Source organism: Elaeis guineensis, chromosome 11 (genome assembly GCF_000442705.2).
Source record: "Elaeis guineensis isolate ETL-2024a chromosome 11, EG11, whole genome shotgun sequence".
Classification (NCBI taxonomy): domain Eukaryota; kingdom Viridiplantae; phylum Streptophyta; class Magnoliopsida; order Arecales; family Arecaceae; genus Elaeis; species Elaeis guineensis.
The window spans coordinates 116651879-116675828 of record NC_026003.2 but is presented as its reverse complement, the minus strand read 5'-3'; the positions used below and the strand labels follow the sequence as shown (position 1 = coordinate 116675828).

Below are 23950 nucleotides of genomic sequence, written 5' to 3'. Positions count from 1 at the left end.
ATTGGTAATTTTGTTTTGATTGATAATATGCATAAAATTATTTTGGTTGTTTATTTTTTTTTGGATATGGGATAGGCATGGGGTGGATATGGGTTGGATATAGAAAAATAGGTTATCCATAGATATCTCTGAATCCATTAGGTATGGGGATGTATATCTCTTTTCTTACTCGATTGGATATCGGATAGGATTTGGATATAAGATATTAAGTTAAGATTTGAAGATGGATAGTACAATATCCGATTCAAATCTTACCTATTGCCACCTTTAGAGGCATATCATTTTGGTAAGCCATATGTAGATAAGGTTGCTCGGAAGAAAGATTTAATTAGTTAGTCCCCATTGTTCCTGTCAACCTCCTCGTGGTTATCGACATCTTCATCAACAAAACATCATCAAATTCCAATTCCTACAATGACAAGTTGTTGCTTCCGCTTCTGCCAACACAAGGTTGGCAATTGTCACTGTCCAATTTCTTCGAGCCTTCTGACAATGTACTTGATATCCGGTCTCAGGGCAGGTGTGGGAGAGCAACAAGCCATCGCCAGTTGAAAGAACATCAACAAACTGTCCTCATTACTGGAATTTTGCTTCTTACTTCGATTGATGAGCTCGGAGCTGAACATGTCAGAAACTTTGTGCTCAAGAACCAAGTTTCTCAACGAGGTGGGCGGATGAAGATCTTGAGAACGCAAGAATTTGTTGTTCATAATTTCCTTCTGAGTAAGCATCTCGAGTAAGACGACCCCCAAGCTGTACACATCGCTCTCGGTGCTGGCGTCCTTCATCTTAACCAGTTCTGGGGCTTTGTAGCCCTGAGCTGCAGAGGCTTCGAGCATTTTTTGTCCTGCTGTTGGATTCAAGAGGAGGTGCAGGCCAAAATCTGAGAGGTGAGGCTGCAAATCATGGTCCAGCAAAATGTTGTTCGACTTGAGGTTGCCATGGACAACAGGCCTCTGCAGGCCTGTGTGAAGGTGATCAAGTCCCTTGACAATACCCAGAGAAAGCTTATAAATGACTCCCCATCTGTGGGATTCAGCAACTCCATCTGTAGAGAAAATCAGGAAACAAACAGGAGATCGAGATATGAAGACAAACACAAAAAAACAAACTGTTAACTTTTTGAAATCAAAGGGTAAGAAAATTTGTGCCACATGACTAGCATTGCAGCCAGATATCTAACGACATAAAGTGAACAAAAACATCACCACAGAAAGCAAATATTAACGGTTTAACTAAAACCAAGAACATTTTTATATCCCAAAGATAAATCAAACTAAGAAAAAAGTGATAATGAAACTCCAAGGAAGATATAACTCATCCAAACATACTTGGCAACAGAAGAAGAAATCCAAAATGATCCTACTCCGAACAACAGCTTGAGAAAATCGAAATCTAGCTTAATTTAATCATCATGTCCGTAAGAATCAAAAGAATACCAAATCATCAGAAGATTATAGTTCCAGACACTTCCAGTTCATCCATTTCTTTTTGCAAAAGCAAGTTTTTTTTCCCCCTTTTCTTCTCTCTCATGGCAAAGCTATAGCTCAAAAACCCAAATGATTATTCCCTTCCTGGAACTTTCAAAATAAGTTACGGAAGTTATTCTCTAAATTCACAGAAAGGAGCATTGTAATCTTCTAAATAGAAAGACAATGAATTGCTATTCAGTGAGATTGCAAATAAAAGAAGAGACATTAAAACCATACAGTACGAATAAACGAATCAAAAGAAGAATAAAACGGCATTGCGAACAAAGAAAGAGAAAGTGAAATCATATAGTCCAGACAAACAAATCAAACACAGTACATAGAAAGCCCATTCAATAATTCCGAAGAAATTTTTTTCTTTTTTTCTTCCGATACAAATGCTCAATTTCTCCAAAAGTTACAAACTTTGCATCAAAATCAGCCAAAAATATAAACTTTAGAGCACTAACGAATCAAGCAACTCACCCCGAAGGAACTGCGACAGAGTCCCGGCGGCGTAGAAGGGGTGGACGAAAAGCATCTCCCCTCTTGGCCCCGCATAGAGCGCTGTCATGGGTACCAGATTTGGGTGGCGGACGGGGCCCAGTTTCTGGACCGCGAGGAGGACGTCCTGGGTCCGGCCGACGCAGGCCGGGCGGACGAACCGGAGCAGCACCACCGAGCCGCTCCGCTCGAGGCTGGCTCTGTAGAGCGTCGCGTAGCTGGACTTCCCCACCACCTCCCCCGGCGCTTCCAGGATGTCGTGGACGGTCAGATGCTCCCCTCCGGCGAACCTGGTCAGCTCCTCCTCCGCTTCCTTTTCACCCTCCTCCTCGCCGTACCCACATCCCCCGTCCTCCAACGACTCCCTCTCCCTGCTCCAACGGAATCTCCTCCGAAAGCAGCAGCACATTGCGTAGAGGAGTAGCAGAACAAGAAATGGAGAGGTTATTCCGAGAATTATCCGGATTTTTCGGAGCTTCTCCATTTCTTCGCCCTTGGAGTGGCGTCTTCTCAGAAAAATTCCATTTTTCGTTGAGGAATTGCAGAAAATGTGATACAATCGAGGGGACTGGAAGCTTCAGGGAGAAACACGGCGGAGGAGACCAAGAGGAGAAGAAAGTCGACACCTTTCCGGCTTGTGAAGATGCATGGATGAATCAATAACTGAGAACCCAAGAGATTATTCGGAGTTCCTTGAGAGGAGTGAAGAAAAGCTTCCATTATTTTATACAGAGAAGAATAGAGAGAGAGGGAAAGGAGTTAGTTTGGTTCGCTTCCGTAAGTTGAAGGATTAGTAACGAGTATTGGATGGCGGCAGTTTTTTTCTTTTTTTCCTTCCCTAGGTAAGCATGTCACCAATAGCTTAGATTATGAGAACTCTTGCACTTGTAACAGAAGTAATACTCCTTATTTCTCTAGTTGAGCCTAGCCGATGCAGTTGTCATCGTACTGAATAGAACAGTGATTTCAGCAACATGTGATTGGGACATGCACCGTGTTCAGGGGGAACTGATACAGTGGTCAGTAGTAAATCCGGGACCTGCCACTCAGCTAGCAGGAGAAATGGTCCCTGTTGTTTGCTGCTGTTGATGTATGGTAGAGCTTCGTGGGGACCAAGAGAAATGGCTGGAGGCTTTAATGGACTGTTCGTGAGGCAGTAGGGGAGCATGGATGCTTTACGGTACATATCGTTGTAAATATTATGCAATATTTGATGTATAAAATGGATAGCTATTAAATAAGATAGTTTTGCGTGTTGTACACGGCACATTAATGTTGATAGCCATCGATCTTTTGACATGGTTATTGAGTAATTATCGAAATGATGTGGAAACTGGAATGATATACAAATACTGAGATGATGTATGATCACTGTATTTGATATATCATTGAAATATTATTAAAAATTAAATTTCACTGTATTTGATATATCACCAAGTAGTGATAGTGATAATGTATAAAATATCATAAATAATCTTACATATTAATATATAATAATTATTTTATAATTTTATTAAACATTCTACATTCACAACTCCTTACAAAAATATGTAATAGTAGTAGTAATAATAATATTTATTATTATTATTATAAATATTTATTTTGATTATGCTATTAAAATGATATAATAATAACATTATATATAATCGGGCTTTGATAGGTTTAGCCAATTTTGACCATCAATATCAGGATTGTCCATTAGGAATAATTTAGTCCATCAAAAGAAAATGAGAAAAGAAAAACATTAAGAGTTTAGAATGATTCATCCATACCAATTAATCATATATGTTTATAAAAATAAAATAGACCTCTAATAAATAAATAAAAGACATCTATGCTACTTAACTAAATCTGTCAATAAAAATAAAATAGGCATCCAGTAGATAGGCATTTATAGAAAGAGATCGAAAATTTTTTTCTCCCTTATTTATTAACTAGGGATATTTTTATCTCAAAATAACTTCAGCACGTTATCAATATTTGATGATATACTATCATCTAGAATATGTGTGGTGATAGTATCATTACACAATACGGTGATGCTATCGTCGAATTTATCATTGGATCTTTCGGATGAGATTTTGTAATGTCAAATAAGATGATTACATCATCTAACTCGCATCACCTTCTATCAAATAGCATCTTTATGATGTAAAAATCGTACAACTTCGAGCATTCTAGGTTGGGGAAAAAAAATGAAGGGGATTAAGAGGGGAAGGCGGTGGTTCATTCTTTCGGCTTGTGGGGAGAGGGAATCAGTAGACAAATTTCGAGAAGGTGGTAGGGTGGGTTTGGAGGGCTTAAAATTGTTCATCATAAGTTTGGGGTGGCCCCTCCCAGCATAAGTAATAGTACTGATGGTTGAAAGGAGAAGCCAAGAGCTGTAAACTAACATGCATCCAAGGCAATGTATCATGTCATTTCCACCTGTTACTCTATGTTATAATGTACTCGCATGACCAGTTGCCACTGTGATGCTGTTAGCCAGTCGCAGTTGACGGTTGCATTTCATTAATGCGGAAAACGAGGCAGGACTCCGGGTAAAACAGAAGTGAATGGGATCATTCTGGTGGTATATCGTACATTATGGGTGAATTCTGCTAATTTTTCTCTCCGATATCATAATATTTTATTTTCTAATTAGTTCGTTGAATGTATTCACAGATGGGTATGAGCCATCCATCTCATCAAAAAAAGAAGTAAATGGATATACAAGTAAAATCAGAATGGATGGTTAAGCGCTAAGCTGTGTTGTATATAACAAACAAGCATCGACACTTACTCTACAATTTAAACTAAGCAACAGTTTAGGGATCACGTCAAGTTAAATTAGTTCAAAGTTATGTCTTTTTTCTTGATAAGGAGTTCAAAGTTATATCTATCTTTTTTCTTTTATTAATTGTTGCCATAACATCTGAACCTAACAGTGGACCAACGATAACATATCACTGGTTACGTACATGCATTTTCCGGCAAGGCAAGAGCACCATTCTTTACCAAAAAAAAAAAAAAAGAGGCATGAGCACCATCAGATGTATGTTGAGACAGACTTTTCTTTTTGGGCTACAGGGAAGTGAGATCACTCATTACGTACGAATGAAGGATATGCCCCTCCTGCATTTGCTCCAATATAATAAAATAACATAGGAGGAAAATCTTCAAACTAAATACTTTCAAATTTCTCCAAGCTTGCAATGCTTAATATTTCTCAATGCTGGATGTCACGAACATTCCTTGCCATTAACCCATGTTACCATGGTCTTCAAATCTGCCTTCAAGATGATCTTAATCATTCTGAAACGTAGATGTCACTGTTTTAAGTCCATACCAAGACGCCACTAAATTAGCCATGGGAGCAGGGTCAGTCATGACCGGAATAGATGCAACACATAGTACCCGACCCATTTGATTGCGAAACAAACGCAACACCTGTAGTCTGTAGAACTAGGCCGAACAGATCCATTAAAATTCACTTTGAAAAAATCCGGTTGTGGGGGCTCCAAGGAGACACTGATTTGTGAAGAAAGATCCGCAAACTCACATGATATACCACTGCCCCAGATGCTAGAATCCTTCAGCTTTGTAGCCAAAGAATCTCTCCTATATTCTTCAAGTAGATCATAGTCTCTTTTTACAATCTATCTAAGCTCCACTCCAACGCTTTGAAGAATTTCCTCATTCCTTTCTTTCCATATTAGCCAAAGAGTGTAGAGCTTCGACCATCTGCACGGAATTCACCATTGAAAGCAAATGGTTCGTCCCTCTAATGACACTGTTGCATTGAAACAATAAATGGTCTAGAATTTCATGTTGGCTTCCACAAGATGAGCAAGTTGGCGATGTGGAAGAAATTCTGCTCGCCAGAACAGTCACGGTAAGAATCTTGGGTCCAAGGCAGTAAAAGAACTGGCTTCATATCCCGCGGCCACATAGTTTTTCTATATCAACTTGCAATGTTCCAAGCCTTCTCACTCAGGTGTCCGGATTAGGATTGAGAAGCAGGTGTCATCACCTCCAAATAGCTCTTAATGGACGACCTTAAATTTGAAATTTACAGGTCATTTATCACAAGCTATGCACATTTACACAAACTACCTTGATACGCCCATGCATCCTTCCAAGCAATGCAATAGAAGATTCAGAATACACTATTTGCCTTCATGTAAATTTGCAAGCCATTTTTGGGGCCTCTTATGAAGGCACAGCACAGAACATTGTCTATAAATAGATATAGACTTTCAGCGCATCTCTTCCTGAAATTTACTAAGGCAACCATATTAGTTTTATTCTGCATCATTTCCAGATAAAATAGAGCATGGTTGATATAAAAAACAAGAAATGGAAGACATTTCTAAAAACTAAAGCTTTCACAAGAATTTAACCTTTCTGCAGCAGCTGCAGTTTAACTTGGAGGCTGCTACCAAATTAGACAAGTGCCCTTTTATGTACACTACAAGTGATGTCCATTTCAAGCACTAAACTAAATCAAGCAGTGACATTATTAGAAAGTTGAAATGGTTATCTCAAACTCATCTACAGCTCAGTCATTCAGACAAGTTAAAAGTTAAAAGAGTATGTTTATGAACGCCCCAAACAAAATGTTAAACACGAACAGATTATTAGATCATTGGAAGAGGATGCAATATGAACAATGCCATTCATCATCTCTTTGCAGATTGTTGTATAATTTATTTCATATGTACAAATTATACTCATGTGCACAACAACAAGCTCTGTCTTTTTCATCTGCTTTCCCAGCTAATGCCAAAGCTTGTCATAAAAGCCTATGGAGATTTAGACACAGGAAAAAAAGGATTTAAAAAAGGACATGATTACAATTTCACCACCATTCCTTGCAATAAACAGGGATGCCCACTTCCTGGCTGATCGGCCTCCAAAGAGCAGCTTTCCCTCCCAATCTTGTCAGTCAACAGTGTCTCCTGAGGAGCATGGCACCGAAGCCAGAAACATGAGAACCTTGCAAAAACTGCTTGGCCAGCTAATGGCACCCTGTATACTAGGCTCAGCTCTGCCCATATGCTATTGCCTACATTTTTAGGTGCAACAGCCCCATCATATCCATCAAGGTCAGACTCAGATATCACCACAAAGGAGCTGTCATCGAAAGCCACAAGTTTTTGGGTGGTGACTAGTGCTGGTGACTTCACAACTGGATTATCCAAACAGCTAGACCTTCCAGTTTTCTTCACCCTCAGTCTATAGTACTCTTGGACAGCCTGCAAACCATATGGCAAAAGCAAGTCTGTCAAACTTAAAAGATCCTTGAATGTAAGTCATTTTAGTGTGAACAATCAGTAGAGATTTCACCGCACAATTTCAAAGGATCTATAGTTTTGCCTGAAACGAAAAGTTGACATCATGAAACCAATTCTAACACTTCAATGCTAGTTTCTTCTGATAAGCAGTATCTCAAAAAGTAATACGAGAATGAGTACATTTATGCAGCAATTACTTAAGTCCATGGCAGTCCTGAACTGGAATCATGTAATAGTGATGCATCAAATACAATGCAAATGGGTCAACCAATGTGTCAAAGGTTTAAAGAACAAACAACATATAGATAGACTAGGGTATAGTAATTCAAATATACCGAATACTTTATGCAGTATTTCACCATAAATATTTTACCATAAATTTGAATCCTCACTTAACCATCCACATCAAGTTTGTGAACAGTAAGCCCCGCATCCTTGATGCAGCAGCTTCAAGTAAGCTAGGTTGGCAGTTCCTTAAACCACTTTTGATGGATTATGGGTAGACTTTAATTTTGGAAAATGCTGAATTTGGAAAATGATACACATGCTAATAAGTATGAAGAGGCCATACGAAAACTCTCCAATAAAAGGTGCTTAACAGTTTAGAACATGGCCATGTATTGAAATATCGGTTAACCTTGCTGTACTCTAAAAGTGATTTCACCAAAAGCCTCATGGCTCAGGAATGAAATAATGTCTCAAAATATGAGAATAAAACAGGCACAATAAGACAATCTCCATGCAAGATGATAACAGTCCAAGGTTCTGCAACTTCTACAACACATCGAGTTCAATAATTTAACCAACTCCAGCAACTGCAAATTATTAGATACAACATACCCTGAAAATGGCCTAACCAAACTGTTAAGCTCTAAGTTTCCTATATTAAGACTAATGAGGCACTTAATCTAACTCCTGATAATGCTAGTGCACAACTTCGACAAAAACTAGCATTGTTTCAAACCCCTTCCGAGTTACTTCTCAATATTTCAAACCCTCATTGTGCTGATACTTAGAATTGTACATTTCCAACACTTAAACAATATGGTTAGCCTAACAAGTCTAAATGCCTATCTATCACTACTACCACCACCCTTCCCTAAGGGAAAAAAATAGTGGAGAGAGCAAAAAAAAGGTTTTTACAAAATACATGCTGATCAACCTATGTCTCAGTTCTGAACAGCCAAGCAAGTCAACTTGTATCTACCAATTAGATAAGTTATTTGTGCAATTAGAATTATTCTGAGAACCTGCAAAAATGCAAATTACTACACGAGGGGACAACAATCTGATTTGTTTAATCTGTTTAGTGATTTATCAAGGAAGGCTCGATCCACTAATCAAATAGCAAACAGTAATTTGATAAAGAAAAACCAATAAGATTTATCTTCATAATGGATAAAAGAGAGAAGACTAGAGTGGCTAAAATAACTGATGACGATAAAGATGACAGAAAAATAATGTTTATCAAGAGCCAGCAGAGGTTATGATGAGTGACCTGCCACTGTGAAGAAGCTAAAAGAACTCTTGGCCTGCTTAATCTGACATATGCATATGCTGCACTAGGTGACATCTGCCTATGTTGCACCTGAAAGATAAAATTCTATTAATGTAGATTGTAAATCACACATGTCACCATTAAAGAAAGGCTAATTGCATGACAAACCAGGTAACAGAGAACAATGGTTGTGCTGCGCCCTCGACCTGCTTTACAGTGAACATATGTTGTTTTCCCACTGGATGCATTCTCTTCATAGAGTTCACATACATAAATAAATAAGTTCAACTTTCAAAACAATATGAAGAAATCAACCAAAAAAAATGCAAAATTTTTTTCACATCTCAATCCCAAAGAATCTCAGCTAGTAAGAATGGGAAAATATGAAAAGGCCAAAAAAAGGTTTGATGGCACCATTGTGAAACATAAGCAGAAAAACTTATCATGTTATCTATATAGAAAAGTACGTTTTGGCTTTGGGGTCTCTAAACTTTTCTTCCAAATTTCTCATTGGTTTTCCGAACAAATCTTATTAAAAAAAAAAAAACCCTTCAATCAAGGTTTTAAGTACCAATCCAAACTGAGCTTTTTTTCTTTCTTTTCTTTTGTGTGGGAGTGGGTGGGGGAGCAAGGTTTTCTCAGTATACCACTAAATTGACACATGGTATGGGTGCTGTGCCAGCTCCAATAATGTACCATATGTTGACATAGGGAAATACCATACTGTACCAGGAAGATAGCAGTTTAATGTCTGATTTTGAGACTTAATTTTGGTTATAATGCTATGTGTTAGTAGTAATCAGGAACCAGGCCTATCCAAAAAAAAAAAAAAAAAATCAGGAACCAGGCACCCTTTTATCCCACACAAATCATAAATTACACATCAATAACTCTCCATAAAGGTAGAGACCTTACTGCTTATGCCTCTTCCATCCCTCACAAAACACCAATATCCTCTCCTACTTCCACCAGTCCATTCCTAACAAGCATCTCACCACAAATATCTCCACCTATTGTATGTTTAATCAGGAGTATAAAAGACTCAATGAGAAAAATGGCAATCTGTGCTTGCTATTTTTTTTATATTTTGTATCATATATTTCTGACATTTTATGTTTGTGAGATACACAACATTTATGTGAGGTCTTAGTTTTTCCTCCCAGATCATTTCATCATTTCTTTTTATTGCTGAATATGCATTATGCATGCATGCATATATGCTTCATTAAAAAGCAAAATGACATCTACTGGTTTAGGTTTAAATGCTGGTGCATAAGCATGGAGCAGGTGACAAAACGGAGCGTCAGCTTATATAATTGAAAAAATTAAACAATATGACAATAGGAGCTATAGTAATGTCATTAGCTTCTAAATGAAACAACACCATCAGGATTAATAAAAGAGACAATAGATGCTCAAAAATACCATTAATTTCTACATGTCAGGAATGACAAAATTAGTATTACATATTTTAACTTCTTCAAAAGGATTCTGAAATAGCTTTTTCATGCTAACAGATCTGTTAGCTATTAAATGTTGGTAAATCAGTGAACAGGACCTCACAAAGTCAGGTCTACATCCAAAAATACCACTACACTAAAGGACAATTACATCATAACTAAGGCAATACAGGAGATAAATTTATCTGATATCCATGTTAAAGTTGAACAAGGCAAATATCTACCATGGATGAAGTCTACGGCCCGACATATATCTCCAAATGATGGGGCAAAGAGGTAGTCTCTTGTTGGTATCACCATATGTTCAATCCCATGAGCCTACAATAATATTTAAAAGAACATACATACAAATAATGTATTACTAAATTCTTATGAAACAACAAATATAATGAACTGCCTTCTACATACTAGAGAAGAAAAATGTCCAAATTACTTTAGTCACTAAAGAAAACAGTCATAGCCACCAGTGGCGGATCCAGAAATTTTTTTTTGTGGGATCAATATAATAAAAGAAATGGAGGAGCTATGAAGGGAGAAAGAAGAAATAAAATAATAATAAAAATATTATTTTTTAAAAAACTAATAAAATACATAAAAAATAATAATGTGTAATATCTTGAATATCCTTTACAATAAAATATTATAAATAAGTATCGTAGCAAAATCCTAGATATTGTTAAATATTAAAATTGTAATGGATAACCAAAAATTATTCTAATTATATATATTTGATACAAGTGAGAAAAAAGAGAAGATAGAAAAAATTGAAAAAATGTTAACAAAAAAAGAAGATAAAAGAGACATATCTAATTCAGATTGAGAAAAAGGATAAGAAGGATATATGATTTTTTATTATATTTGGATTGATTAGGATATAAAAAATAAATTGATGTGGATTTTAAATGTAAGGGATGGACGGATGGGGACCATGGGGTTGGGGTGGGGCATTAAAAGTTAAATAGAAAAATCATGAATAAAGAAAGAAAAAGAATGTGAGAGAAAAGAAGAGAGGTCAAAATGGCATGAGAGGGAAAGAGATGGGATTTGTGAGTCATTAAAGAGAGAAAATATAGGTCATAATTCTCCTTTCATCTTTTGATGTGATTCTTGTAGGATATAAAAAATAAATTGATATAGGATTTAAATATAAGAGGTGGACGGATGGGGTTGGGGTAGAATATTAAAAGACAAATAAAGGAGTAATTAATAAAGAATGAAAAAGAAGAAGATAGAAGGGGAGAGGCCAAAGTGGTGTGAGGGAAGGAGAGAGAAAAAAAGAGGTAGGACATGCGAGTCATTAAAAAGAGAGAATATAGATCATATTTACTCTTTTTATGTAGTTGTTTTTATTTTTTATTTCTTCAAAATTTTACATGAGATGTAGAGTCAATTCATAAAATTAGTGGGGTCAATTTTGACTTTTTCTACTAATATATATATTTATGTCTAATATTGTGGGGTCAATTTTAACTTTTTTCACTAATCAATATGACTTTTTATACTAATAGTTTAGTATATGTATACATGGGGCCCATTTGTTTTTGTGGGGTCAATTGACCCCACAATTTCCTACTTGCATCCGCCAATGATAGCCACTAAGGGTGAAAATAACACTACCAAGAAACAAGATGAAATACCACAAAACTGGAAGCAAATTTCAAGAGAAATGGAAACAACAAAAGCTTGGCAAGTGAATAATTTTGATCACTTGGATTAAATTTCCCACACTAAAATACCACAAAATCATATGCAAGAATTTGATGAAAGAAAGAATCTATGCAGCAATAATAACGCAAATTGGAGTAAGTATTTATTCAGCAAGCTAATAGTCTTTGCATTTTCAAATCACTATAAGGGCAAGGTCCAAGGAAGATTTACATGGATGATGCCATTCAATAAAAAACTGCAGAGTACAGTATATTTTAAAGTCATAATTGAAAAATGGCAATAAGTAATAACAACGGAGATTCAAAAGCAATATTAGTGGTGGCAGTTTCAGCAGAGGCATTAAAGTGGAACTGATCTTTCTGATTTTGGACCAAAACTGTGAAAATTGAAGTTTTAGGAAATGTTGAAAAATCTAACATAACGAAAATCAAGAAAAATAAGAATAACAAAACATTAGCACTAGATTGTTAACATTTCTATCTGTTTCTATTTGCGAATTAATGCATTACAAGATTTTTAACAATAACAAGCATGAGAATATACATAGACAGACATTGCCTAAGCTAATAGTCACAGCAATATTCCACCAGGAACAAGGTGGTTTCCCTTCACAGAGATATTTGATCGTTCGGAGATTTTGAGTGGAATAAAGCAGCTGCATTTCTACCAGTTTAAAATCCATTTATATAACTTATCCGTAGTTTGAGTTGGTCGAACAAAACTATTGCAGCTTATATTGAAATTTATGGAAATCTAATATTATCTTCTTTTTTTTTTGAAAAAGAAAACTTTAATTTCTGCTAGAATTGTAGTTGCCAACAGTGCTTTAAAATCAGACCAGACTAGCCAATTGAACCTTCAACCAATCAGGCCTCTGGTCTGGACAGTCAATTAAAACTGGACTTCTTTGAAACTTGTTCTACTTAACAAAAAAGGGGATTAGAATTCAAAGAGAATGATCAATTGAAGCCTCCTCCCCAGCCACCAACCAGCACAAGTATACATTAAATCCCTCTATCTTCCTTTCTTCTCTCCTTCACTCTCTCCATGTCACTCATCAGAGCATGGTGGCAGGTTTGCGGGCAACAGCAACACCTCATCATCTCTCCCTCCCTCTCTCCCTCCCAAATTGTTCACTGGAGCATGATGGGAACAACAGGCAATAGCTTCACCCCCTCACCCACTCTTAGGTAGCAGGCTAGCATGCAGCGGCAACACACCCATCCCCTGCTCTTTCTCTCTCTCCCCATTCTCTAACCCTTCTTGATGGCAGGGAATAGCATTTTGCTCCACCAATCTGATTTCATCCTAGGGATATCCGATCCCTTGGATTCAACCAACCCACCACTTCCATGGGCATCCTCTTCACCTGGATTCTCTCTTCCCTCTTCAGAAATTAAGAGGCTTGGCTCCTTGTCCTCAACCTCTATAATGCCCAAAAAAACACATCCTCTATATCTTTCTCGTTCCCCTTTTTCTTTCTTGAATTCCTTTTTTGTTTTGGATCTATAAGCATTATCTGTTTCCTTTTTTCTGTTTCAAGTTGGCTGTAAATAGGGAAAGCAGTCTCCAAAATCCCAAGTGTGTCTCCAAAATTCTTGAGATTTCTACTTTGGTGATTGGTAGATTCTCTTCTTTTTTGCTCTGATTCAATAAAATAGTGCAGCACAACAATATCAAGCTCAAAGTTTTGCTCTAGGTACCTCAATCTGCCCTTATTTACTTATTCTCGTTTTGCCCCACATTCTTTTTAATGATCTGATCAGGGTTAAACTAATGGGTATTTTATGATAAATCTGGCCCAGGTTGATATGATACTGGGTAGTGATACATAGAAGCTCAGCTATGCTATCGTTATACTGGTTTGTTAGTGACCAGTAGATTGTGGTAATGAGTTCAACATGAATCTGAAGTCTAAACAGTTGTGATTTATTTGTTGAAGCTTAACCTTGAAAATGTAATGCTGAATTTTATCCATTTTATTATTCTTTGTCTTTTGTTTGCATGGAATTCTTTCACTTTCTCATAAAACACTTTAATCTATTTTCATATATAACTAATTAATAACTAATAATATTTATTGCATCCTCATGATATCATGATTCGATTCCAGTCAATCCAACAGTTGAACCAGTAACCCATGACCTGGTCCTTTTTCTGGTTTGATGAACAGCACGGTTTCTAAAACATCAGTTGCCAAAGGCAGGACATTAAATGTCACATTAAATTCAAGTTCATATAACTTCAGATTGTGATCAATATAGTAAGCTGTAGTAGCTCCTCTTGAGGGCAGTGATTCCTCTATGTATTGCTGATTTCAAGGGCCTGGAGGTACATACAGAACCAATTTAACCAAATCATCCTTTTTCCTTTGTGTTACCTTTCTCAAACAATGTAAAATTTACTCTTTGTCGCATAACAAAAGGTCAACAAATAAGGAAAATAACAAGATGCCTTACAAATAAACTTATATCATGCACATAAATTGACGCCAACAGAAAATAAAGTACTGACCAGATATAGTGATGTGGGGACCAAGGTCTCATATGGTTCATTTAATGTGATAACTCCACAAACACCAAGTTGCTTTAAGAGAGGAACATCGCTAGGGAATGGAACAGCACCTAACAGTAAAAACTGATGGCAGATACATTAGTCTAAATAAAAATTAAAAAAATTCCATAAAATGACAAAGCACATGTGGAGGAACAAAGGAAAACCATATTCACTAGTGATTCTTTAATGCCCAAAAGAAACCATGTATGAACTAAGTAGAAGAGACAGTTTCTTTACTTTCATACATTGCAAATCAACTGCCGAAATTCTATGATTCTGTTGGTTCATTGATGGTAAGGATATTATTATATCCATCAAATGACATCCATTAGTCAATTTTGTCAAAAGCATGGATGATGCAAGAGAAAATGGTCCATCAATGTGACCACTTTTCCCAAGATTACATGCCTATGCAGCATAGCTGTTATGGGCACCTGCCTAGGTGCTTAGGTGCCCAGGTTGAGAGCTCCTAGCCAAGGTTTGCCTCATGGATGGTCGCCTAACTTTTTGGGAACCCACCTAGGCAACTGGGCATCACCCACGTCACCAATCTCAATGGGCTATCACCAAGCACAGCCCAAGTGGACCAAGTTTAACATGAGTCAATTGATCTGGTCAAGATTGGTTTAGGTCAAAATAGAAGAGAGATTTTTTCCCCTTTTTTTGTTTTTTGTTTTTTTTTTTTTTTGGTGTGGGGAGGGGGGGCGGTGGTGTGGGGGAGGAGAGCTGGGGAGAGGGGTGATCCAATGTGACACTGCCACACTATTTTCCAAGATCCAACCTAGGCTGGCTCATCAAACCTCTTGGTCTCCACTCTCCACTCCCATACAACCTCAATTAGTGCTCAACTATGGCCAACAAGGCCTGCATGGTGGTTGACAATGAGAGCTCCACTCTTATTCTCTCACCAATCAAGGTATCTCCCTCTATCATCTATGTAGTCACCTAATCACCATGGCTATTGCAAAATCCAACAGAGCATCTATCGCATGGGGTCACCTACGCTATTTGATAACCATGCTGCGTATTTAAAATTGAGTGTATTTTAGGTGTTTAGCTAATGATCCATGTTCTTCCAACCTTAATCATTTGGCTGAATTATATTGAGGATGAACCTTGATGCAATGGTAAGGTTGCTCTATTACCTGGAGATCACTAGTTCGAAACACGGAAACGGTCTCTTTGCACGTGGGAACAAGGTTGCCTTCCTTGAACCTTGCAATGGTGAGAGTCCTCGCATATTGACCCATCCCTTTGATCATTTGGTTTAACCATTCTATATCGGTTTAACCATTACATAGTTTAAGTATATAAATAAAAGAGTACAAGGTGAGTAGAATAATTCCAACTAGGGAAAAGACAATATTTACGTTGGTTAATCAAAAGGGAATGAAAATTAGAGATTGGCATACTTGTTTAATAAGCTTTACCGCAAACCTATTTTGTGAAAAGACATAAGACTGAGAAGGTCCCATACATAACTGACCACTTCTACTTGATGTTCTATTAATTGCAATAAACAAGAGAGAGAAAGAAAGAGAGAGAGAAATTACAGTATTGCCTATAGAGGCAAATCTAAGGCTTGCCACACCTCATGCTTCAAGATAAGGCTCTCCAAAAGTGCCATAAGACTCAAAGGTAAGGCTATATATAAACTATAAAGTGCAGGGGACTCATCTGATATGCATATGTTCCACCTTATATTAGGCTGTTCAATGTTCATGGGTTAAATACATAATCATCCTATTATTTTAGCTACCAATGATAGAGAAGGGAAAATCTCATTTTAAAAAAAAAAAAGATAACATGTGGGTTCTCAAATATTATAAGTATGGTAGGATATATTATTATGCATTTTGCACCATTTAGAAAACAAATATATTAAACCACATTTCAGAACTTTATCAAGTATATTAAGCTAACAAAGTACAAACTCATCTAGGCAAATGGGCTAGGCTGGATTGGATTTTGGCATGCTCCGGCTGATCCATATTTGAAGGGTCAAAATTTGGAATATGATCCCAATTCATTTACATTCTGGTAGGTTTGATTGACTTTCAAATTTATTTTGCAGCCCAAGTGGCATTTTCTGGGTTGTATCGGGTAAAAAAAAAAAAGAAAAAGAAAAAGAAACAAATAGAGTACCAAAAACACATATATTGCTAAAGAAATCAACAACCATAAAAACCTGCAGCATTGTCAAAAACCCATCCCACGGAAGAGAAATTACAAGCACACATAAAAATCATCATTAACAACACAAATCCATGAAGAACTGTAAAGTTAAAGATAACAGCACATACTTCTTAAAACCATATCTCATCCACATTTGAAACAGGTAAAAACTGAACCTGATCTAAATAACTTCACTTTGGATTGAATAGGTCATGTTCGGTTGATTCCACATCATACAGTTACAACTCCAATCATAACAATGATATCTTTTGACCTAGTTTTCACATGATTTTTTCCCTCTAGTGTTCATTTATGTATAAAGATTAATTCACAAAGCTTTTGTTTCGCATTTAAAGGTTTACCAATCAGCCTCTTTTTTAACCCTTTTTTTGAGGTTTGAGGAAAATAATAATTTACAGGTAACGGCCGACTCATGCCCCTAATTAACTTTTTTTTTCTGATTTTTTAAATAAAAATCAATTTGTTCCAACATCTAACTCAATGTTGAAACCTTATCCACAGACCATAAAATCAATCAACTAAAATATGATTGAATTGAATATTTTCCTGATTTTTGTTTCATATTGCTTACTGACTTCTACCCAGCATCCATCACTAGACATGCATTAAGACTGAAATCCGCATGCCTCCTCTAATTAAGAGCTCTAAAAAAGAGTACATGTCTTCCACCCCTACAGTTATTTGAACTCCCTCCATGTAGCAAACAAATTCAGAAAGAAGAGCGTACCTCTCACTTTTCCCAATGTAGCACCTCTGATAATCCTTCTAAATCTCATAAAGTACAATCCTAACTACTGAAACCTAAGATCTTTCCCTCAACAATTCTCTATTATATTTCTTTGCGCTAACAAATATGAATTTACCACCATAGCAACGACACATTAATCTTCAATTTTATGCGTTGCCAAATACATACGTGGGTTCTAATAAAACAATGTGGATTCAAATTGTTTTTCGAATTAAGTATTTTGTCAACAATAAATTTCTCAACGAGAAATAAAAGGACATTTCGAGCTTGATGCATCTATAACAAAATCATAGATTTATTGCATCTACAATACAACAACTCTTGATAGGCAAACAGAAGATGATTATATCTATACAAATAGCTACCATCGAGGGAGGGGAAAAACCGATATAAGAAAATTAACCAAGAAAAAAAATGCAGCATGAGAAGGAGCTAAAGAGAGAATTATACAAACCGGGTCGACCTCATCCCACCAACGAAACTCGGACTGGATCTTATTCCGAAGAACATTATACAAAAGAGTTGGATAGAAGAGAACCCGAGCCCCAACCCCAACCATAGCCCTCTTCGCATCCGATAATCCAACCTTCTTGCCATTAACCCCAACAATCGATAATTCACCTTCCCCTCCTCGTCGCCGTCCTCCTCCTCCTCCTCCACCACAGCTCCCCGAATCACCCTCGGCTAATTCCTCAATATACATCCCTGAAATCCCCCGATTTCCCCGATCCAATCTCAAATCCCAACATACAAACACGAATTCCCCAATTCCAACAGCCAAATCCTTCACATCTTACAGAATCCACAGGATTCTACCGCAACTCATCGAGAGAGAAATGATTGAAGAATCCAAGTTTCCAATCAAAGAGATATCGCATCAAAAGGCGACGATGGCAAGAAATAGAAGGAGAAAAGAAAGGGGAACGAGAGAGAGAGAGAGAGAGCTAGGGAGGAGGAAGAGAGGAATCCTCGGCCGCACGCTATTCTCCACTTCTCGGTCTCAAATGGAGGAAGCCATCTCACTCTCTCTCGATCCTCCAAACGGAAAGGCCGGTCGCTCTGCAACAACTTACCAGCTGTCCCCGTCGCCCTCCACCGAATCAAAATGGAAGGTTAGGTGTTCCCATCGCTTCCTTACCTGTGTCGCAGATCCTTCGATGGAGGCCCCGGTTCGATCTAACGGCTGACGAGTTGAACGGAAGGTCCGAGTTCGCGTTGATCGTTTGATTTTGTAACGGAGGGGTGGGACGGAGGCTCCTGGTGACGGGGCAGGTGGGGCTCACCGGGAGGGCACGTGTTTGTCAAGTGGAATCTAAGCATTCCCGTGGGCCGCTGGCCCCACCATCGCCTATTATTTTTTTTTTGGTAGCTAGTTAGCTACCACTTACCATCGCCTACCATTGAAGCCCTCCGTATTGCATGCACCAGGTGCAAGTGGACCGAGTCAGATCCCACGGTGGATAACACGCCACGCCACGCTAGCTACCGTGCATAAGCTCCGGGATTTGCCCTGTTCACTTACTGCATGCAATAATTTCTCCCATTGAAAGGAGGTGATTGATTGATTGTTTCAGTGGGACGCCATGTGATGCGGTGTCCGGATCTGAATCCGCGTTCCTCGCTGTTTGGTGGTGGGCCCGAGCCGGGGCGTTGCTGCGATGCACGTACGGTGCACGTGATACGCCCTTTGATGTGCACGAAATTTAAGATCAGGTGGATTATGATAATGCCAATCATTCAACGGTCCAAACAGCCGGTCCTAAGATGCCTTATTATTATTATTATTATTATTTAATTTAATTGTAAAATGATCAATTATTTTTTTGATAAAAAATATAATATACACATGGACCAAGTAAGTTGACTACTTTGACAGCAAAATAACAGCCTACTGTAAGTAGCTGTAATATACGAGCAGCAAAAAAAATAAAAAATATATAAATTTAATTGATAAATGATCAATTAGATTTGTTACATATCAGCATGCCCATTGTTCTGCCTCATGCCCATTTTGAAATGAAGATTTGGGTTTGTAGGTATAAATAGATGTTATCATGATTAAAAAAATAATTTTAGTTATACAATAAATTATTTAAATTTTTGTCTAGTTACAATTTTTTTGAATAATTTTGTATAAAAATTTTACATAAAAATAAAATATAGGCATAAATCTTTATACCAAAAAATAGTTCATTATATCATTCTAAAATTGTTATATTTATCAGATGATTATTAAATTTTGCTTACCTATCAAAAGGTTATTTGATCGCCATAAAACTTATTTTAAAACCATATAAAAGTTTTGTACCTGCACAAAATATTATTTTTAATATTTATAATTATTTTTTACTCCTCACCTAACAGTGTACAATAATTTAATATAAAAGAAACCTCCCACTGTACTCCAAAAAAAAAATAAATATAAAAATAATGATAATTTTAAAAACTTATTTTGTATAGATTTTTAATTGAAAAACTTTAAAGCAACCTGGGAACTTGTGTCTGACTCATGTTAATATAAATGTCAGTGAAGTTTATAGAGTTTTTTTCAGAATAATACAAAAAAAAAACTTAAATATCAAAATATATCAAAACGAAATTTATTTACCAAACTAATGCAAAAGGGAAAAATGTCATTTTGAATGACGTTTTTTCCCCATCCACATCACCCCCCATTTCCACGGTGGCATCGTCCCAAAAAAAAAAAAAAAAAAAAAAAAAACGCCATTTGGAATGGCGTCTTTAAAAACGCCATTTTGAATGGCGTTTCTAAAAACGCCATTCAAAATGGCGTTTTCAAATTTTCCCACAAAAAAAAAGAGAAAAATCATGAAAAAATGAGAAAATTGATTTTTTAAAATTTGAAATTAATTAATAAATTAAAATTATAATTTTGATTGAAATTTAAAATATAAAGATTTGAATTTGTAATTCATTAAAAAAATTAATTTAGATTTTTTATTTAAAATATTTTTTAAAAATGTCAAAAAAAATCTTAAGAAATAAAAAAAAATTATCATAGAAAATAAAAAAAAGAGAAAAAAATATGAAAGAAATAAAATTTTGAAATTTAATTGAAAAACATCATTCGAAATAATTATCCTAAAAATTTTTTTAAAAAAAATTTAAATAATAAAAAAAATTATAATTTAAAATTTAAAAGAAATAAAATTTTAGAGATTAATTGAAATTAAAATATTATTTCAAATTACTTTGTCAAATTAAAATTAATTTATTTTAAAAATATTCAAAAAAATTTGAAAAATAGGCTAAAAAATTTTTATAAAAATATAAATAATTGAAAAAAAATAAAAATTATAATTGTAATTGAAGAATAAAGTTTATAATTTTTAATTTTAAGAAAAAATAATTATAATTTTAATTGAAATTAAAAATTACTTTTTAAATAACTAAATTAATTGAAATATAATTTTTTCAAAAATATTTTAAATAAAAGAAAAAAATACGTAATAGAATATCAAAAAGATAAAAATGGAAGAAAACTAAAATTAAAATTTAAAATTATAAAAATTATAAATTAGATTAGAAAAAATATATCATAAAAGAATAAAATTAAATTAAATTAAATATAATTTCATTTTTAGGGTATTTTATAAATGTGACTTAAAAAAATTAAATTTGAATTAAATTTTGATAAAAAAAGAAATACATTAATAAGTTAAAAAATGATGAAAAGTTAAAAAGTTAAAAAGTTAAAATTTTTAAAAAGTCATAAAAAATAAGAATTATAAATTTAAATTTTTTAAAAAATAAAATTTTAAAGATTAAGTGAAATAGAAATATTTTTTAAAATTAATTTCTCAAATTAAAATTAATTTAATTTAAAAAATTTCTAAATAAAATATAAAAATCACGTAAAAAAATTTCATAAAAAGATAAAGAATTGAAAAAAATAGAAATTCTAATTATAATTGAAGAACAAAGTTTATAATTTTTAATTTTAAGAAATAAAAATTAAAATTATAATTGAAATTAAAAATAATATTTTAAATAACTAAATTAATTTAAATATTAATATTTAAAAAATATTTTAAATAAAGAAAAAAATACGTAATAGAATGTCAAAAAGATAAAAGTGGAAGAAAATTAAAAATAAAAATTATAATTATAAAAATTATAAAAAAAATATTTCATAAAAGAATAAAATGTAATTAAATTAATTACAATTTATTTTTTTGGATATTTTATAAATGTGATTTAAAAAATTTTAATTTGAATTAAATTTTGATCAAAAAATAAATATATTAAAAAATTAAAAAATGAAGAAAAAAATCATAATTTTATCAGATATGATTCTGAAGTCTCAAAAGCAAGAACAAAAGATGTGTAATCTATTAGAGGCAATTTCAATATTTTTGGAAGCGTATTTTGTAAGAAAAATAGATTTATATTTTTTAGTCGACCCCATGAATCGACTCATGGCTAAAAGAGTTTAACGGCACGCAAAATTTTTGACTGCCACACTCTGTGAGTCAACCCCTTGACTTTCTTTCTGGTAATTTTCATTTTTTAAATTTTTTAAAAAGAGGGAGAGAGAGGAAGAGGAAGAGAGAGGAGGCAGCTCACCGCCGTGCTGTCGGAGAGACGCCGGAGAAGGGAGAAGAGGGAGAAAGGAGAAGAGGGAGAAGGAGAGAAGAAGGGGGGAAGGAGAAAACGCCGTTCCCTTCGGTGTTTTTTTATTCTTTTTTTTTTTAATTTTTTTAAAATTTTTACATAATTTGTTTAATTATTTTTTTTTAATTTATTAAATTTTTTAATGAGGATAGTAATTTGAATGATAATTTTTAATTTAAATTAAAGTTAATTTTTTGTTTTAAATTATAATTTCTATTTTATTACTATTTTTTCTCTTTTATTTACTATTTTTATGATATATTTTTTTTAATTTAATTTATAATTTTTATAATTTAAAAATATAATTTTAGTTTTCTTTCATTTTTATGATATATTACGTATTCTTTTCCTTTACTTAAATTTGTAAAGAAAGAAGGAGAAGAGACTCATGGCATTTTTTTTTTTAATTTATTTACTTATCTATTTGTAATCTTTTAATAAATAAATTTAATTAAATAATAAAAATAATAATTTAAATGATAATTTTTAATTTAAATTAAAATTAAATTTTTTTAAAATTTATAATTATAATTCCTATTTTATTATTATTTTATTATTTTTTTATGATATTTTTTTTAAAATTTATTTTAAAAATTTTATCATTTGAAATTATAATTTCAGTTTTCTTCCATTTTTATCTTTTTAGCATTCTATTACGTATTCCTTTCCTTTACTTAAAAAAATATTTATTTTTTCTAAAGTTCAATTCAAAGAGCAACATTTGATATATTATTATTTATGTTATAATTTTTATAGTCCTTTCAGCATAATGTTTTCTCTCCTAATGTTCTGAGACACGTTCGAGTATGTGTATCCATATGCACCAATCATAATATCCAATCATTTAAAATTAAATAATATAAAATAAAATCAATATTTAATATTATTCAATAGAATAAAAATGTCAAACGTATAAAAAAAAAATAGTACAACAAAAATGTAAAAATACTAAATACAAATACAACAAAGACTAAGTCCCACAAGGACGTCGCGGCGCCCGTGGTCGCTTGGACCTTCTCAGAAAGGTCCTCGCCGGTTGCTCCTGCTGTGATGGCTCCTCTCCTATATCAGTGGAGGAGATCTGCTGATCATGCTGCTCAGGAATAACTGATGCTGTCGGATCATCTACGGACTGAGAGACCCGTTCAACTCTGTCATCTGGATACACGGATGGACCTGAAAAAAAAGTATCATACTCATGTGGCCAACTGGTACCCGATGATGGCATCTGGGGGATGTAGGAAGAAGAAGATGCTGCCATCTGTGGATGAAAAGGCGGTGGCATCTGTGCAGCATCAAATGATGACATATGCGGAATATGCGGTGATGGCATATGTGAAGCATATGGTGACGGCGTATAACTCATATCTGGCGCCCGAACTGCTCCATACCAAGGCGCACAGGTATGTGGATCAACACCAATCGCCACCAATGTTCCGGAACCTGTTCTCTCCATCTCCCGCAGTATCTGAATCCGCTCGTCCTCATCAGTCGTAGATAAAGCACGACGAGCGTCCAATACGAGATCCGACATAGAATCAGTCTATAAAATAAAAATAGAACAGTTAGTATAAAACAATCAGTATAGTGTACAATATAAAACAAAATATAACACAAATAACATGAAGTAATTTTCGTAATCTTACCAAAAGACGTACAGTAGAACTCTCGCCCTCGTATCCAGAAACTGCATACTGAGACTGTCCAATGACTCGCACCGTAATGCTAAAAAACCAAGCTATGTAGTCATCAGTATATGAACGGCCTCTCAAAATAGGATCACCATGAACAATGTGATCTCGACGTGCATCCCAAATATCGATGTACTGTGCATGTCTGATACGCCAGTCGATACGAGCTCTCCCTCGTCGATCAATACGATGAAGTCCCTGACTGGTATCAAACTGCTCTGGGATGCCCTGAGTCTGACCAAACTGCCG

At 34.9% G+C, this 23950-nt stretch overlaps 2 protein-coding genes across 2 annotated transcripts; both read right to left on the bottom strand.

Moving 5' to 3' along the window:
• Positions 1-375: 375 nt before the first annotated feature.
• On the bottom strand, positions 376-2818 carry LOC105053963 (putative kinase-like protein TMKL1). The gene is made up of 2 exons (XM_010935320.4): positions 1956-2818; positions 376-1048 (listed from the first exon to the last, which is right to left on the bottom strand). Exons 1-2 carry the CDS (start codon positions 2455-2457, stop codon positions 462-464), a joined length of 1089 nt encoding a protein of 362 aa, XP_010933622.1. The 5' UTR covers positions 2458-2818; the 3' UTR covers positions 376-461.
• A 3800-nt stretch (positions 2819-6618) lies between these two features.
• LOC105053964 (phosphatidylglycerophosphate phosphatase PTPMT2) lies at positions 6619-18474 on the bottom strand. The gene is made up of 6 exons (XM_010935321.4): positions 17830-18474; positions 14390-14512; positions 10432-10525; positions 8916-8998; positions 8748-8837; positions 6619-7210 (listed from the first exon to the last, which is right to left on the bottom strand). Exons 1-6 carry the CDS (start codon positions 18076-18078, stop codon positions 6806-6808), a joined length of 1044 nt encoding a protein of 347 aa, XP_010933623.1. The 5' UTR covers positions 18079-18474; the 3' UTR covers positions 6619-6805.
• Between the last annotated feature and the right edge of the window lie 5476 nt (positions 18475-23950).